General features: G+C 44.7%; 1 protein-coding gene across 2 annotated transcripts in view; it reads right to left on the bottom strand.

The window, feature by feature from the left end:
• The window catches only part of LOC115473537 (alpha-N-acetylgalactosaminide alpha-2,6-sialyltransferase 2-like), a 112,671-nt gene that overhangs the window by 8,229 nt on the left and 84,789 nt on the right, over positions 1-19,653 (bottom strand). The window contains exon 10 of one of the 2 annotated variants that reach the window (XR_003942679.1): positions 12,177-12,284. Coding sequence is in view for 1 of the 2 variants with exons in the window: in XM_030208586.1 (XP_030064446.1) it covers positions 12,173-12,284 (112 nt within the window). In the remaining variant the exon portion in view is untranslated. Of the gene's footprint in view, positions 1-12,172; positions 12,285-19,653 lie in introns of both variants that reach the window. The other variant, XM_030208586.1, reaches the window with a different exon arrangement.

Below are 19,653 nucleotides of genomic sequence, written 5' to 3'. Positions count from 1 at the left end.
TCCGAAGCGGGGGCAGTAATCCCTGCAGCAGGGCCAGACCCCAGCGATCGACTGTAGAACGCCCCGATGGAGAAGGGCGACAATCAGCATGGCGACGGCCTTTCTGAAGGAAAATCTGGTGAGAAGGAGAAGGTTGCCTCTGTAGAATCTGAGAACATTTCCTCATCACTAAGTAAGTCTTCTTTTTTTCCCCAAACCTTCAACTGTTACTCTTGAAACAATATGGGACGCCCTTTTGACTCTGGAAGCATCTTTTTCCCCAAAACTGGTGTTATTATCTCAGAATGCACAAACCCCTAATGAAACCATTTCAAAAATGGAGAATCAAATTAAAAATGTCGAAGAAATATTTGAGAAAAATGCTAAGGATATAGAACTACAGTGTAGTAAATTTAAAACAAATCAGAGATTTTTTCACCCAACGTGTAATTAAACTCTGGAATTCATTGCCGGAAAATGTGGTGAAGGCGGTTAGCTTAGCAGAGTTTAAAAAGGGGTTGGACGGTTTCCTAAAGGACAAGTCCATAAACCGCTACTAAACGGACTTGGAAAAATCCAAAATCCCAGGAATAACATGTATAGAATGTTTGTACGTTTGGGAAGCTTGCCAGGTCCCCTTGGCCTGGATTGGCCGCTGTTGTGGACAAGATGCTGGGCTCAATGGACCCTTGGTCTTTTCCCAGTATGGCATTACTTATGTACTTATGTACTTAACTATCTCAACAGGTGCCTCTTTGAGCACTCCTGCAACTATGCTATGCAGAAAGCTGAGATTGGTAGCTCGAAAGTGTATAATGCAATATTGGACCTCTTCGGAAGCGCCCGCCTACTGGCATTGGCGTAATCAGGTGCACCTTTTAGCATCTTGGGAGGCTAGAGATTCCAAAATGTCGCCTAAACGTAGAAAACAATTTCTCCAGATATGGATGCCTTATCTTCATATTTTAAGCCCAAGGGGTTGGAGTTTACTTATTAATGCTTGTTGATTTTGGATGAGGAGTGGGTGGGTGGGGGGGGGGGGGGGGGGGTTCCACCTCCTCTCTGCCCCGTAGCAAGCTGCTTTTCCTAGTGTACAAAGGTAATCGCGTAGTCTGTGGGCTGCCAAAAAGTTCTGGATTACTGGTACTGTTGTACTTCCTTGAATCAACACGGATAGCAACAGGAAGGTTCCTGAGACTTTGGAAATTGAGTGGTACAGGGGTTGGGATGGAGGGGATGGGAAGGGGAGGGGTGGGATGGGGGGGGGGGGGAGGAAGGGCGGTTTACAAGCTGTATGGTTCATGCATAGTATCTTATTGTTTGTAAGTTGGCAATATTGTGTATGTTGTGTGTTGTGTTGCTTAACTTTGAGTTATCAATAAAATTACTTTAAACTTTTTAAAAAATGCTAAGGATATAGAACTATCTCAACAGGTTCAAGCAAATATCATAAAGGAAAATAAATGGTTACAAAGAAAAATTGAAAACCTAGAAAATCAACAGAGAGCAAAGACTCTACGAGTAATAAATTTTCCAAAAGAAGATATGTTTGCACCGTTACTGACATTTAAAAAATACATGTTTGAAATTTTTAAAGTACCAGAACAAGCTTGTCCACCAATTTCAAATATTTATTACTTACAACCATATAAAAAATCAAGTAATACTAAATATACATAATAGATGACGGCAGAAAAAGACCTGCATGGTCCATCCAGTCTGCCCAAGAAGATAAATTCATATGTGCTACTTTTTTATTTGTACTGTCCTCTTCAGGGCACAGACCGTATAAGTCTGGCCAGCACTATCCCTGCCACCCACCACCGGCTCTGGCACAGATCGTATAAGTCTGCCCAGCACTATCCCCGCCTCCCAACCACCAACCCCGCCTCCCAACCACCAGCTCTGGCACAGACCGCATAAGTCTGCCCAGCACTATCCCTGCCACCCACCACCGGCTCTGGCACAGACCGTATAAGTCTGCCCAGCACTATCCCCGCCGCCCAACCACCGGCTCTGGCACAGACCGTATAAGTCTGCCCAGCACTATCCCTGCCACCCACCACCGGCTCTGGCACAGACCGTATAAGTCTGCCCAGCACTATCCCCGCCTCCCAACCACCAACCCCGCCTCCCAACCACCAGCTCTGGCACAGACCGTATAAGTCTGCCCAGCACTATCCCTGCCACCCACCACCGGCTCTGGCACAGACCGTATAAGTCTGCCCAGCACTATCCCCGCCTCCCAACCACCAGCCCCGCCTCCCACCACCAGCTCTGGCACAGACCGTATAAGTCTGTCCAGCCCTATCCCCGCCTCCCAACCACCAACCCCGCCTCCCACCACCAGCTCTGTCTATCTTATCATGTATTTCCATTATTCATGACGTATTGTAAGCCACATTGAGCCTGCAAATAGGTGGGAAAATGTGGGATACAAATGCAATAAATAAAAAATAAATAATAATAAGTATAGGTGGGCTACCTGACTCAGAAGGGACTGAACCGATATTTCAGACTTTGAATCTCTCACAAATTATAGAAGGAGAAGAATGTGGGTTTGGAATCAGCAACTCTTACAACCAGATAGGGATTGGATAATAAAACAATTTTTCAGGCATAGAAAAGAAATGTTCCTTAATTTCAAAATAAGAATATATCCAGATGTATCCAAAGTAACACAAAAGAGGCATCAAAGTTTTCTTAAATTGCGCCCCATTGTGTTTCAATTGGGAGGATTATTTTGGTTGAATTTCCCGTGTAAATGTGTTGTGAAACTGAACTCAGTGAAATATATTTTCTTTGACCCATTACATTTGAAAACTTTCTTGGATTCTAAGAGAGTAATCACGCCATCTCTGAACTCAGAAACGGTTATAACAACTACCCCTCAATTGTAATAAATATAATCCTGTGAACCTCCCTTCTAAGTCCCCGACTGAGAATTAAAAACACAAATTTTGCTTTGTATTGTGCCTTGTTTCTCTCCCAGTATAGTGGACTAACATAAGATGATTACAACCTGTTTTCATAATAGATAATTTTTCCTTTCTATATTATAATATTGTGAATATAATCTTCTTATTTCTGTACAGGATTTGTTCTTGGAATTGTTAATAAGAAATATAAATAAGGAATAATAAAAAAAAAAAAGAATTTAGGAGCACAACTCGCTAAGCGTATTCTGTAACAAAGTGTGCCAAACTTCTGACATGTGCAGGCAAAACGGGCTTGGATAAGGGTGATGAAATCGGTGTTTTGCGGGTGTTCTGAAATTTACACACTTAGTTATAGAATATGGCCCAGTGCATCTAAATCTACGTGCTGGAATTTACACCACATTTTCATTGGTGTAAATGGATGTGCGCAGTTTTAGACGCTGAGATATCAAATAAGCGTATTCTATATACTACGCCTAAATCTAGGCACTGCTTATGGAATACCCTTTGCACTGATTTCCGTGCCACTTTTTTTAGATGCCATATGGAGAATGCCCCCCAATGTGACAGTTCAGATCTGCATCTCCTCACTAGCGACTCACTGTTAAAGTTTGTATCATTACTGGGAGCTGCTAATGTTGCCGTGTGTGTGTGGAGGTAAGTGCTAGGTAACCATTGCGTATGTTAGATTTTGTATCTTTATTTAAATAAAAACCTAGTGTATGATGGTAAAAAAGGATCATTAGGGCTGCTGGTCTGGTTCCTAATGCAGCTCTGTATACCCTGGCTCGTCAATATTAAACCTTCACCACTAGGGGCCCCTCTGCACTTATATTAAGTGGCTGTGTATTACATGGGCTTGTGCCTGTTGTATTTATTTATCAGGATTTATTTCCTGCCTTTTTGAAGGAATTCACTCAAGGTGGTACGTGTATATGCCATGAATAATATATATGTTGAGGAACAGAAGCTACAGCACCGAGAACATTTTAAGCCCGTGCTCTGCTGAGACAAATGGTGATGGAACCCACGAGGGAGGGAGCAATGCTGGATCTGATGCTCACAAATGGGGATAGTGTGTCAAATGTCCGAGTGGGTGCCCACCTGGGCAGCAGTGACCATCAAACGGTTTGGTTTGATATGAAGGCTGAAGTGGAGGGTGGCCACTCAAAACTCAAAGTCCTGGATTTCAAGCGTGCTGACTTTAGTAAAACGGGGGAATACCTGAGGAAGGAGCTGATGGGATGGGAGGAAATACAAGAAGTGGAAGGACAATGGTCCAGGCTGAAAGAAGCTATAAATAGGGCCACGAACCTTTATGTAAGGAAAGTAAATAAAAGCAAGCTAAAAAGGAAACCGATATGGTTCTCCAAGCAAGTGGCTGAGAAAATAAAGGCTAAAGAGTTGACGTTCAAGAAATACAGAAAAACTCAAGAAGAGGAAAGCGGAGAGGAATACCGGATTAAAATGAAGGAAGCCAAGAGAGAGATACGTCTGGCGAAAGCACAAGCGGAAGAACAAATGGCTAGAAATGTAAGAAGGGGTGACAAAAATTTCTTCAGGTATATAAGTGAAAGGAGAATGACTAAAAAGGGAATTGTGAGACTAAAAGATACTGCGAACTGTAGATAATGATGAAGAAAAAGCCAATTTGCTAAATAGATACTTTGGTTCTGTTTTCACAGAAGAAAATCCTAGAGAAGGACCACGAGGGACTAGCAAAAGTACACCTGAGAATGGAGTGGATAGAGCACCGTTCACGGAAGAGAGTGTGTATCAACAACTTCAAAATCTAAAGGTGGACAAAGCAGTGGGACCGGACGGGATCCACCCCAGGATATTGAGGGAGCTCAGAGAGGATCTGATGGGTCCTCTTAAAGATTTGTTTAATAAATCCTTGGAGACGGGAGAGATTCCGTGGGATTGGAGAATGGCGGATGTGGTCCCTCTTCACAAAAGTGATGATAGGGAAGAAGCTGGAAACTACAGGCCGGTAAGCCTCACTTCGGTTACTGGAAAAGTAATGGAAGCCATGCTGAAGGAAAGGATAGTGAATTTCCTGGAAGCCAATAAGTTGCAAGATCCGAGACAACATGGTTTTACCAAAGGTAAATCGTGCCAAACGAATCTCATTGAATTCTTTGATTAAGTGACCGGAAAATTGAATCATGGATGTGCTATAGATGTAATCTACTTAGATTTCAGCAAAGCTTTTGACACGGTTCCCCACAGGAGGATCTTGAATAAACTACACAGGCTGAAGATAGGACCCAACGTGGTGAACTGGATTAGGAACTGGTTGACGGACAGATGCCAGAGGGTGGTGGTTAATGGAATTCGCTTGGGTGAGGGAAAGGTGAGTAGTGGAGTGCCAAAGGGATCGGTGCTGGGGCCGATTCTGTTCAATATATTTGTGAGTGACATTGCTGAAGGGTTAGAAGGTAAAGTTTGCCTTTTTGCGGATGATACTAACATTTGTAACAGAGTGAACACCCGGGAGGGAGTGGAAAACATGAAAAAGGATCTGCAGAAGCTAGAAGAATGGTCTAAGGTTTGGCAATTAAAATTCAATGTGAAGAAATGCAAAGTGATGCACTTAGGGAGTAGAAATCCAAGGGAGACATATCTCTACCTGGGGCAATGGAGGGTTAAGTGACTTTCCCAGAGACATAAGGAGAATCAAATCCAGTCCACTGCACTAACCACTAGGTTACTCCTCTATGCAAGCAAGGGACATCATATATAAAAGGAAAAAAAAATTTTAAGAGAAAAGTGGAAGAAAAATAAAGTCATAGTCATAGGCGCCCCGTATAAGAGGCTTGGGGAGGCTAAGCCTCCCCAGCCGAATCGTCGACTTCCGCTTGTTGTGGAGCCCACCCTCCCGCCCCGCGCATTTTCATCTTTTATTTCCGTGGCAGCGACGTCAATGAAGAAAAAGACTACAGGCTCGCCGCCAGCTTCTCCCTTCTCTCTGCTCTCGCGGAAACAGGAAATGCATCACGGGACACTGTGTGCAGAGAGAAGGGAGAAGCTGGTGGCGAGCCTGTAGTCTTTTTCTTCATTGACGTCGCTGCCACGGAGCGTATGGAGGTAAGCTCCGCCCCTTTAGCCTCCCCAAACAGTTGGGCTACCGACCGTCTATGGTCATAGTACTATTTAAGGAGAACATATCTGTAACAGAATAAACCACCAAAAAGCTTTAAATATCCAACACAATATCTGTAATATGTATCTAGGGTCCAAGTCTATGAATACACACATCCCCTGGATTCTATATATTGAATCGCGATTTCCATGCAGAAATCAAAGAGTGTTCCATAACAATGCGCATAACCTAATTGGTTAACAAGTCAATCAGCACTGACAGTTGCCAATTAACAAGCAATTATTGATACAAATTGGCATTAATTAGAATTTACACACAGAGCTGTCTAAATGTATTCTATAACATGTTGCACATAAATTCTAAATTGCATAGTTGAAAAGTGGGTGTGGCCATGGGTGTGAAAAGGGCAGGTCATGAGTGTTTCTAGAATCTACGTATGTTATAGAAAGGGAAGGGAAATGGGACTTGATATACCGCATTTCTGATGTTTTTGCAACTCCATTCAAAGCGGTTAACATATATTCAGGTACTTATTTTGTACCAGGGGCAGTGGAGGGTTAAGTGACTTGCCCAGAGTCACAAGGAGCTGCAGTGGGAATCAAACTCAGTTCCCCAGGATCAAAGTCCACTGCACTAACCACTAGGCTACTCCCCCACTCATTCCACCAATAAGAGCCAACCTCATCAGTGATGTCACAATGGCTTGATTGCCCGATACTTGGCTCACTTCTGATATTGTGATGTCATAAGGGAAAGGGGGAAAGGGAAATGGAACTTGACATACTGCCTTTCTGAGGTTTTTGCAACTCCATTCAAAGCGGTTTACATATATTCAGGTACTTATTTTGTACCAGGGGCAATGGAGGGTTAAGTGACTTGCCCAGAGTCACAAGGAGCTGCAGTGGGCATTGAACTCAGTTCCCCAGGATCAAAGTCCACTAGGCTACTCCTCCACTCATTCCACCAATAAGAGCCAACCTCATCAGTGATGTCACAATGGCTTGATTGCCCGATACTTGGCTCACTTCTGATATTGTGATGTCATAAGGGAAAGGGGGAAAGGGAAATGGGACTTGATATACTGCCTTTCTGAGGTTTTTGCAACTACATTCAAAGCGGTTTACGTATGGATCCTAAGGAGCTTAGCCGAGATTGGGTGGCAGAGCCAGCCGGTGGTGGGAGGCGAGGATAGTGCTGGGCAGACTTATATGGTCTGTGCCAGAGCCAGTGGTGGGAGGCGGGGCTGGTGGTTGGGAGGCGGGGATAGTGCTGGACAGACTTATACGGTCTGTGCCCTGAAGAGGACAGGTACAAATCAAAGTAGGGTATACACAAAAAGTATCACATATGAGTTTGTCTTGTTGGGCAGACTGGATGGATCATGCGGGTCTTTTTCTGCCGTCATTTACTATGTTAACTATGTATATACAGGTACTTATTTTGTACCTGGGGCAATGGAGGGTTAAGTGACTTGCCCAGAGTCACAAGGAGTTGCAGTGGGAATCGAACCCAGTTCCCCAGAAACAAAGTCTATTGCACTAATCACTAGGCTACTCCTCCACCAGAATATACCTGGCCTGCACCTAATTTAGGCGTCGGGAGGTTCTCCTTGGTGTAATTGCCCATGAATAAATTTAGGAACACAGACCGGTGATCAATGTGTTCTCTAAACCACGTGGAAATTTAGGCTTATTCGATAAAGTATGCCTAACTTAAGGCATACTTTATAGAATGCGCTTAGGTGAATTTCATTTTGGCACCAAATTTTTAGGAATGAATTATAGGGAATACTGTAGGACAGGAGCGATGCTCCGTGTGGGGATCTCATTGCTGGAATAGCAGGATAACGCTGCAGTACAGCAATGATGTGAATTAGCAGAGCTGTGGGATTAGGGAGTCTCAGTACTAGAGTAATAGGGGGAGAGGCTGGAGGACAGGAATAAGATGTTTTCACAGAGCTATTTTGGCCCCATAGCTGATTACAATACAATGTTCTGTATCGGACTCTCTTAATGAGATATGCAGGAAATACCACAGTATGTACACAGCTTTAAGAAATGATCAACACATAGGTCTATATTGATAGGGGAAACAGATAGAAGAAATGGATCTATGGAATCTTAGCGGAGATTGGGTGGCGACGCTGGTAATTGGAGAGTAAAACCAATGCTGGGGGCGGACTTCTACGGTCTACGCCCTGATCTTGACTGAATTGATAGGGATGGGCTGGAGTGTAAATTTTAAGGGGCTTCGACATTAGCTTCAGAACTTAGTACAAGAACAGTACTGGGTAGACTTCTATGGTCTGTGTCCTGAGAATGACAAGGACAAATCAAACTCGGGTATAAAGTATCACATACCATGTAAAATGAGTTTATCTTGTTGGGCAGATCTGGATGGACCGTTCAGGTCTTTATCTGTTGTCATTTACTATGTTACTATGTTACTCTTTGGGGTTCTACATGGAATGTTGCTCCTAATTGGGATTCCGGAATCTTATAACTCTTGATGATTCCAGAATTTTCAGAACTTTTAGTATAAGAATAGTGCTGGGCAGGCTTTTACGGTCTGTGTCCTGAGAATGACAAGGACAAATCAAACTCGGGTATAAAGTATCGCATACCATGTATAATAACTTTATCTTGTTGGGCAGACTGGATGGACCGTAAGGTCTTTATCTGCTGTCATTTACAATGTTACTAAGTTACTCTTTGGGGTTCTACATGGAATGTTGCTACTAGCTGGGATTCCGGAATCTTGTAACTCTTTAGGATTCCAGAATCTTCAGAACTTTTAGTACAAGAACAGTGCTGGACAGACTTCTACGGTCTGTGCCCTGAGAATGGCAAGGACAAATCAAACTCAGGTATAAATTATCACATACCATGTAAAATGAGTTTGTCTTGTTGGGCAGACTGGATGGACCGTACAGGTCTTTATCTGCCGTCATATACTATGTTACTCTTTGGGGTTCTACATGGAATGTTGCTACTAGCTGGGATTCCGGAATCTTGTAACTCTTTAGGATTCCAGAATCTTCAGAACTTTTAGTACAAGAACAGTGCTGGGCAGACTTCTATGGTCTGTGCCCTGAGAATGGAAAGGACAAATCAAACTGAGGTATATATATAAAGTATCACATACCATGTAAAATGAGTTTATCTTGTTGGGCAGACTGGATGGACCGTTCAGGTCTTTATGTGCTGTCATTTACTATGTTACTAAGTTACTCTTTGGGGTTCTACATGGAATGTTGCTACTAATTGGGATTCCGGAATCTTGTAACTCTTTAGGATTCCAGAATCTTCAGAACTTTTAGTACAAGAACAGTGCTGGACAGACTTCTACGGTCTGTGCCCTGAGAAAGGCAAGGACAAATCAAACTCGGGTATAAAGTATCACATACCATGTAAAATGAGTTTGTCTTGTTGGGCAGACTGGATGGACCGTACAGGTCTTTATCTGCCGTCATATATTATGTTACTCTTTGGGGTTCTACATGGAATGTTGCTACTAGCTGGGATTCCGGAATCTTGTAACTCTTTAAAATTCCAGAATCTTCAGAACATTTAGTACAAGAACAGTGCTGGGCAGACTTCTATGGTCTGTGCCCTGAGAATGGAAAGGACAAATCAAACTGAGGTATACATATAAAGTATCACATACCATGTAAAATGAGTTTATCTTGTTGGGCAGACTGGATGGACCATTCAGGTCTTTATGTGCTGTCATTTACTATGTTACTATCTTTTGTTATTGGAATCAGTTAAATCTTCCTCTACTCTGAACCTCACTGCTCTCTCCCTTGCATTTGTTGAAGGAGGCTGGAGATCTTGTGATGGGAACTGACAGGAGCAGCAATTCCTGCAATCTGTACAGTGCATGTGCATCAGACATTACTGGAAATCCGAGTCTGCGGTGCCTAGCCCCGATAGCACTGAAACTACAAAGAGCCCTTGATCGTTTTTTTTTTTATTTGATCGTTTTAAACAGAAAAACAGTCTTTAGATGGTTATTAGGAGTCAAGAAGCCTTTTGTTTGTTGTTGCGATTTTATTATGAAAAACTATTTTTTGCCTTAATGAATGATTCACAATTGCACTCCCTTACTCCATAAATCTGTGAAAGACTTCTATTTTGCAACTTGAATTTATTTAAATTATACCTCTTCTATTTTAAATCTGTTTTTATTGATGACAAAACTAGAACTAGATGAATCAACATACAACAATGCAGGGTACAAAGAAAACCCCAAAATACAATTGCCACCAACATTTGTTTTCTGTGTATAATATTCCCCAATCCCATCACTCTATAAAATAATGAGTGCAGTGGAACGGGTAGATGTGAATCGCTTGTTTATTCTTTAAAATACTAGGGGGCACTCAATGAAGCTACAAAGTAGTAAATTTAAAACAAATCAGAGAAAATATTTCTTCACTCAATGTGTAGTTAAACTCTGGAATTCATTGCCAGAGAATGTGGTAAAAGAGTTAGCTTAGCGGGGTTAAAAAAAAAAAAGACTTTGATAGCTTCCTCAAAGAAAAGTCCATAAGCCATTATTAAGATGAACTTGGGGAAAATCCACTGCTTATTTCTAGGATAAGCAGCATAAAATGTATTGTACTGTTTGGGGATCTTGTCAAGTGACCTGGATTGACCACTTGTTGGGCTTGATGGACCTCGGTCTGTCTCAGTATAGCAAAACTGATGTTCTTTGCTTTTAAAAGTCACCTGCAGTGTTTCAAAGTAGCCAGCTGACAGGAGCAAGGCCCATAGGAGCTTACTTCATGCTTTTAGCATGTGCGTGATTTTTTAAAATTTAGACGTGTTTACAAAGACACGCTATAGGTGTGTTAGCATTTTTAACACACGTTAAATGCTAATGTGCGTCAAACACTAACGTGCCTATAGGAATGTATTGACGCATTAGCATTTAACACGCCTTAACTTTAAAGGCACGTTAAAAACGCTAACCTCCCTTAGTAAACATACCCCTTGGTTTTTATTCATTTTGTAATTTGGTTTTGATTGATGTTTTTTAAAAATCAGTTTATTGTAGTGCGAACAGCATTTCTAAAACAAGCGCCATAGTAACTAATGCCAGATAACAGTAACATAGTAGATGACGGCAGAAAAAGACCTGCACGGTCCATCCAGTCTGCCCAACAAGATGAACTCATATGTGCTACTTTGTGTGTATACCTGACCTTGATTTGTATCTGCCATTGTCAGGGCACAGACCTAGAAGTCTGCCCAGCACTAGCCCCGCCTCCCACCAACGGCTCTGCCTACACAGTCCATCCAGTTTGCACAACGAACAGCCAGAGCCGCACTTGCCAGTCTGTGCAGGTTACACTACTTCATGATTAAACATTGTTATTAACACTGTTGGCCGAGATGGTTTCAGAAATATGTTATGGGTTACCCAAGTTCCTGGTTGACCTTTGTGTCCATCACAAGCTCAGTATTCAGGAAACCAACCTGTTTCGCTTAACATTGACCACAGAAAACATAATAACCATGAAAACCGATTAGGCTGTAAATCATTATCGCCATGAGAGCACCTAACTACCAAAGCTTCAGCGACATGCCTGGAGGCAGCACCTAATCAATTTAGGAAGTAATTGCAATAATCTTCTTTTGTGATCTGCCTAACAAAAAAATGAGTTGTCTTCTTCTCTCTATCATCAGCTCCCGTTCCCTAAGAAACTTCCAGGGCCTCCGTCTCAGCCGAATTCCTTTGTGTACGCAGAGAACAGCAGACATGGTAGCACTTGAGAGCAAATTAGCTTCCTGGCCTGACTTGAATGATGAAATACATCAAGTCAGCAATAGCCCCTGGTGTATCCCGGCAATGCTCTGTCAGATAAAATGCTTTATATAGCTTTGATCAGGCAAACACCAATGAAATAAAATCTACTTAGACAGCTGAGTGAAGTCAAAACCTCTCCATTAGTATCTGATCAGACTGTACCAGGGGCTAATAGATTATTAATGCCACATCCTGGAATGGTTAGCATCCCCGAGAAGGGCCAATACCTCCCTGAATAGATAATGCCCTTGAGAAAGGCTGATACAGTAGTTTTCCCTTCTGCCACATTCTGGAATTCGATCTTACTGAGATTCAATTCTCATCTTTGGCTCACCTACTTCAAAAGTGTGAACTTTCTGTTCCCAGATATATCGTGTCTGTAATTCCTGGTACTGCTCCGGTGGCTCCTCTATCAGATGGGGATGCTGAGGCTGTGATCCAAGCAACTGATACAGAAGGAGACAGAAGGATTAACTTACATTTTAGACACGAAGGGGTTATAATGTGAATGTGGTTAGTATGGATGAGAGGAAGAAACTTAGCCATTGAATTCTTTCCAGGTTGTAATATTAGGCCAAAGGATGAATGATCTGAAATGAATATATGCAGGTTAATGGGTACAATTAGGAAAACCCTGACAGGGGCTCTGCAGGAACAGAAGAGGGAGCTGAAGATGCTCCGTCTGAAACAAAATCATGTATTGTTCTGGAAAAACAATTACAATCAGAAAACCTGTTTTTTCTTGCAATGGGGTCATTGAGCAACATGGACTGTTATAAGTGATCTGTTTATAAGTCGGTAATATAAGATTAGATTCAGTAAATGGCGCTCAGAAAATCAAACTCAGCGCTCGACACTCAAAGTTCAGCACTCATTAAAGAATAGCATTATATAAGTACATAAGCATTGCTATACTGGGACAGACCGAAGGTCCATCAAGCCCAGCATCCTGTTTCTAACAGTGGCCAATCCAGGTCACAAGTACCTGGCAAGATCCCAAAAAAGTACAAAACATTTTATGTTGCTTATCCTAGAAATAAGCAGTGGATTTTCCCCAAGTTCATTTTAATAAAGGTCTATGGACTTTTCCTTTAGGAAGCTGTCCAAACCTTTTTTTTAAACTCCGCTAAGCTAACTGCTTTTACTACATTCTCTGGCAATGAATTCTAGAGTTTAATTAGACATTGAGTGAAGAAACATTTTCTCCAATTTGTATTAAATTTACTACTTTGTAGCTTCTTCACATGCCCCCTAGTCCTAGTTATGTGCTCTTAAAATGTTGATTGGCTTTTTAAACCAATTAAGTTATAGAATACGCCCAGAGTTCAGTGGAAATCTCTAGGCGTTTCTATATAGAATCCAGGGGATATTGTGCTAAATTTGAAAAATAACAGTGCGCAAGGGAGGTTTACCTTGAAAACTACCTAAGAACGTAAGATGTACTGTGCTGAGTCAGACTGAGGTTCAAGGAGCCAGACATCCTATGAGCAGATTCCAAACAGTACATTTCTCAGAGCTCATTTCCAAGGCTGAACGATGCCTCTTTCCAGGGGTGTGCTGGTAAATTTTTAACAACAGGCTCTTTCTCCGGACATAGCCAGCTCTGCAGTTGGAAGGACCAGGGGTTGCCGGGGGGGGGGGGGGGGAGCAACACTTGCCTCTCTCTCCTCCCTCCCTTCATGCGGGCACACTAGGCATACCTTTGCTGGCAGCCAATAAATGGACTGCCACCACTCCCAACGTCTTGCTCTGAGCAGCATGCTGAAACTTCTCACATATGCTGGAGAAGTCCCAGCCTGCTGCTCAGAGCTGGAAACAAGGAGTGGGGAGCAGCAGCAGTCTATTGGCTGGCAGGGCTCAGCATCCCCACCAGCAAAGTAAAAGAGAATTCAGCAGGGGGCCCAAGCCCACATTTTGGGAGCCAGTTGTTAAAGTAGCCATGGAGGGCCCTACTTTAACAACCGGCTCCCAAAATTCTTAAAAACTTAACAACCGGCTCTCGCGAGCCTCTGAGAGCCTGCTCCAGCACACCACTGCCTCTTTCAAGTCTGTCTGATCATAAGAAAAACAGAGCTGCAGATATTTTATTTAAATACTAGCCGTTGAGCCCGTAAAAACGGGCTGGTATTGGGGTTTTCCTTCCCCCTCCCTCCCCGCGAGGTCGCCACCACTACCGTCCCCCACCCCCACCCCCGGAGTTGCCGCCATCCCTCCACCTGGCCTGGGCCTTCTCTCCGCTACTAAACTTACACATTCATTCGCCGGAACACAGCACGCACATCAGCTGAGCTGCCGTCGGCCCTTCCTTCTCTGCCTGTGTCCCGCCCTCCTGTGACGTAACGTCAGCGAGGGTGGGACACAGGCAGGGAAGGAAGGCCGATGGCAGCTCAGCTGATGTGCATGCTGCATTCCGGCGAATGGATGTGTAAGTTTAGTAGCGGAGAGAGGGCCCGGGCCGGGTGGGGGGGAGGAACGGTAGTGGCGATCTCAGGCGGACGGGGGGAGCGGCATCAACCTCGGCGGCGCAGTTTTCCTCTCTGTCCCGCCCTCGTCATCACGTATTGACGCGGGGGTGGGAAAGAGAGGGAAGTCTCTACTGCGCATTTGCGAGTGAGTCGGTCACTCGCCGTTTATATGTTTGATGGCATTTGTACCCCACATTATTCCAAACAAGATCAGGGTCAATGTAGCTTACATCAACCTTTGAAAGCAAATTACTATAAGAGAATTGTAACGAAAATACAGAACAATAATAGGTAAAAACATACAAGCAGTAAGATGACATTTTGAAATAAATTAACTAAAAGAATAACAATCAGCAACAGTGGCGAGGCATTCGCTAAATAAGAATGTTTTGAACAATTTATGAAATTTCAAGTTGTCAGTAACATGTCTGAGTGACTTTGGTAGGCAATTCCATTTTCTAGTAGCTTGGTATATGAGGCTTGATTCATGAACAGATTTGTAACGAAGATTTTTGTAACACGGAAAATGGAGGAGAAGATAAGAGGCGTATTTTCAAAACACTTAGAATTATAAAGTTACGTGGGGGGAGGGGGGGGAGGGGCATTTTTGATATGACATCTAAGTCCAACTTTGGACGTTTTGCTACAACATCCAAGTGGAGAATACAGCCATTTTCAAAACAGAAAAAAGTATTTTTTTTTTCTTTTTCAAAAATAGCTATTTGCTAGATGTTTTTTTTTTTACTTTAAGTTTTATTTATTGTTATAACAAAGGTAAACAACTCAACATACTCATAACATCCTACATACAGTCAATAAAATATCTCGGTTGAACCATACAACGTGTAAAGTTCCCTTCCCCCCCCCCCCACACCCCCTCCAACCCCTCCTCCCCCCTAGTACTTAGTCTCGGGAACCTGCTTACTGCTAACTGAGTGGTTACAAGTAAATACTTGCTAGATGTTTTTGTGCTCTGTGTGTTCATCTTTTTAGTCCATTTTAGAAAAAAACAAAAAAAAACAAATCCAAGTGAAAAATGTACAAACTCAAACCATTGGAAAGTAGGTGTCCTTGTAACACCAATTGTATTACTACCCTGTTATTGGTGTTGCCATAACAGATGTTTGTAAGCCACATTGAGCCTGCAAATAGGTGGGATACAAGTACAATAAAGAAATAACAGGCTGTCCACCCAGACATCCCAGAAGAGCAATGGGGCACCCTAGGGGCAGGGCCGGTCTTAGGCAGGGGTGACAGGGGCGGTCGCACAGGGCCTCGCACTCCTAGGGGCCCCGCATCTCTGTCCTCCTGTCTCGGAACACCTCCCTGCTCCGTACCTTAATGCGCGTCCACATTTCAGTAGAGAGCATCAGGCAGCGGCAGAGATTTTCATATCCTGTCAGCTACCAAGCCCGGAGCCTCCTAGCTGCTGTGGCCCGCCCCCTTTTGATGTCACTTCCTGCTTCCACAAGGACGGGATGCAGCAGCGAGAAGGCTCTGGGCTCGGCAGCTGACGGGATATGAAAATTGCTGCCGCTGTCTGCCGCTCTCTACTGAAACGTGGTGAATGCATATGAAGGTATGGGGTGAGGTGGGGTTCCGAGAGCTCTAAACCTCCTTTTAAACTGATAAATTATGGCTTATGGTAGGGGAGTGAGTGGGGGCAGGCATGGGCAGAGGTGGAGTGAGCACGGGTGGGAGGTGGGCGGGCACAGTCAGGGGGGCCCACTGAACTGGTCTGCACAGGGCTCCACTAAGACAGGCCCTGCCTAGGGAGCACTGCAGTGGACTTTAAATAAATGCTCCCAGGTACACATCTCTCCATTGCTCCCTTATCTTGTCTGCTGAGCCTCCAAAACCCGCTACCCCCAACTGTACACCACTTTAACAGCCCTTATGAGTGAAGGGGGCACCTATATATGGGTACAGTGGGTTTCTGGTGAGTTTTGGAGGGCTCACAGTTTCCACCACAAGTGTAACAGGTAGGGGGAGGTATGGGCCTGGGTCCACCCACCCACCACTAAACTACTCCAGGAGCTTGAATGCTGCTCTAAAGGACCTGAGTATTTTATCGGAGGCTGGCATAAAGGCTGGTAAGTAATGTTTTTAATCACAGTTTCTTGGGGGGGGGGGGGGGTTGGTGACCACCGGGGGAGTAAGGGGAGATCATCCTCAATTCCCTCCAGTGGTCATCTGGTCATTCAGGGCACTTTTTGTGGTTTATCCTATATAATAATTTGCACCTCCAATGTTCTACACCTGGATGCTTGGGTTCGTAACACAATTTCCATTGGTCCGTCCTCGCGTCGGAACGTGATGATGTCAGAGGGCGGATCAATGAGAGGAAAGCGAAACCAGCACCAGACAGCAAAAGAACATTGGAGGTGAGGATTAAATCGACGGAGAATCGCCCCCCCTCCCTCCTCCCCTGTCCTCCAAATTTCAGGCCCCCCTCTTCTCCGACTTCCAGGGCTGCCCCCCTGTCCTCCGACTTCCAGGGCGGCCGTCCTCCCTCCCTCCTTCTTCCCTCCCCTGCGAGTTCCATGCCCCCGTCTTTGGTTCCAGACCCCCGCCCCTCCATCTCTCTCGCTCAGTGGCAGCCCGACCTGCATTGGCCGCTCCCTCCCTCCCCCCCCCTGCGATTTCCATGCCCCCTGTCTTCGGAGTTCCACAACCCCACACCTCCCTTCCTCTCTCTCTCTCAGTGGCAGCCCGACCTGCGTTGGCCGCCCACTTCTCGCAGTCCTGCGCCTGCCCCTTACCTTCCTGCGTGCCGGCTACAATTTAAAAGTTCTTACCTCGGTGTACGCTGGTAGCAGTGAAAGTAGAGCACGCACGGTGCTTCAGCGATAATGGAACCAAGGACTCCCATCTCAGAAATGACCAAATGCAAGCCTTTTAGTCATGGGAGGAGCCAGCATTAGTAGTGCACTGGTCCCCCTCAAATGCCAGGACACCAACCGGGCACCCTAGGGGGCATTGCAGTGGACTTCAGAAAAAGCTCTCAGGTACATAGCTCCCTTACCTTGTGTGCTGAGCCCCCCCAAACCCACTCCCCACAACTGTACACCACTACCATAGACCTTATGAGTGAAGGGGGCACCTACAGTGGGGGAAATAAGTATTTGATCCCTTGCTGATTTTGTAAGTGTGCCCACTGACAAAGACATGAGCAGCCCATAATTGAAGGGTAGGTTATTGGTAACAGTGAGAGATAGCACATCACAAATTAAATCCGGAAAATCACATTGTGGAAAGTATATGAATTTATTTGCATTCTGCAGAGGGAAATAAGTATTTGATCCCTCTGGCAAACAAGACCTAATACTTGGTGGCAAAACCCTTGTTGGCAAGCACAGCGGTCAGACGTCTTCTGTAGTTGATGATGAGGTTTGCACACATGTCAGGAGGAATTTTGGTCCACTCCTCTTTGCAGATCATCTCTAAATCATTAAGAGTTCTGGGCTGTCGCTTGGCAACTCGCAGCTTCAGCTCCCTCCATAAGTTTTCAATGGGATTAAGGTCTGGTGACTGGCTAGGCCACTCCATGACCCTAATGTGCTTCTTCCTGAGCCACTCCTTTGTTGCCTTGGCTGTATGTTTTGGGTCATTGTCGTGCTGGAAGACCCAGCCACGACCCATTTTTAAGGCCCTGGCGGAGGGAAGGAGGTTGTCACTCAGAATTGTACGGTACATGGCCCCATCCATTCTCCCATTGATGCGGTGAAGTAGTCCTGTGCCCTTAGCAGAGAAACACCCCCAAAACATAACATTTCCACCTCCATGCTTGACAGTGGGGACGGTGTTCTTTGGGTCATAGGCAGCATTTCTCTTCCTCCAAACACGGCGAGTTGAGTTCATGCCAAAGAGCTCAATTTTTGTCTCATCTGACCACAGCACCTTCTCCCAATCACTCTCGGCATCATCCAGGTGTTCACTGGCAAACTTCAGACGGGCCGTCACATGTGCCTTCCGGAGCAGGGGGACCTTGCGGGCACTGCAGGATTGCAATCCGTTATGTCGTAATGTGTTACCAATGGTTTTCGTGGTGACAGTGGTCCCAGCTGCCTTGAGATCATTGACAAGTTCCCCCCTTGTAGTTGTAGGCTGATTTCTAACCTTCCTCATGATCAAGGATACCCCACGAGGTGAGATTTTGCGTGGAGCCCCAGATCTTTGTCGATTGACAGTCATTTTGTACTTCTTCCATTTTCTTACTATGGCACCAACAGTTGTCTCCTTCTCGCCCAGCGTCTTACTGATGGTTTTGTAGCCCATTCCAGCCTTGTGCAGGTGTATGATCTTGTCCCTGACATCCTTAGACAGCTCCTTGCTCTTGGCCATTTTGTAGAGGTTAGAGTCTGACTGATTCACTGAGTCTGTGGACAGGTGTCTTTCATACAGGTGACCATTGCCGACAGCTGTCTGTCATGCAGGTAACGAGTTGATTTGGAGCATCTACCTGGTCTGTAGGGGCCAGATCTCTTACTGGTTGGTGGGGGATCAAATACTTATTTCCCTCTGCAGAATGCAAATAAATTCATATACTTTCCACAATGTGATTTTCCGGATTTAATTTGTGATGTGCTATCTCTCACTGTTACCAATAACCTACCCTTCAATTATGGGCTGCTCATGTCTTTGTCAGTGGGCACACTTACAAAATCAGCAAGGGATCAAATACTTATTTCCCCCACTGTATATGTGGGTATAGTGGGTTTGTGGTGGGTTTTGGAGGGCTCACATTTACCACCACAAGTGTAACAGGTGGGGGGTTGATGGGCCTGAGTCCTCCTGCCTGAAGTGCACTGCACGCACTAAAACTGCTCCAGGGACCTGCATACTGCTGTCATGGAGCTGGGTATGACATTTGAGGCTGGCAAAAAATATTTAAAAATGTTTTTGAGGGTGGGAGGGGGTTAGTGACCACTGGGGGAGTAAGGGGAGGTCATCCCCAATTCCCTCTGGTGGTCATCTGGTCAGTTCGGGCACCTTTTTGTGCCTTGGTCGTAAGAAAAACAGGACCAGGTAAAGTCATCCAAGTGCTTGTCAGGGACGTCCTTTTTTTTTCCATTATGGGTCGAGGACGTCCACGTGCTAGGCACACCCAAGTCCCGCCTTCCCTATGCCTCCGACACGCCCCTATGAATTTTGGCCGTCCCTATGACGGAAAGCAGTTGGAGACACCCAAAATCGGGTTTCGATTATACTGATTTGGACGACCCTGGGAGAAGGATGTCCATCTTCTGATTTGTGTCGAAAGATTGGCGTCCTTCTCTTTCGAAAATAAGCCTGATTGTTTCCAGTGCATACCTGTGTGCGCACGTGTCTGGCGCTCTTCCCATGCTAG

This window comes from Microcaecilia unicolor, chromosome 6 (assembly GCF_901765095.1).
Source record: "Microcaecilia unicolor chromosome 6, aMicUni1.1, whole genome shotgun sequence".
NCBI classification, from domain to species: domain Eukaryota; kingdom Metazoa; phylum Chordata; class Amphibia; order Gymnophiona; family Siphonopidae; genus Microcaecilia; species Microcaecilia unicolor.
The sequence above is the reverse complement of the archived record's forward strand: the minus strand, read 5'-3'. Positions and strand labels throughout refer to the sequence as shown.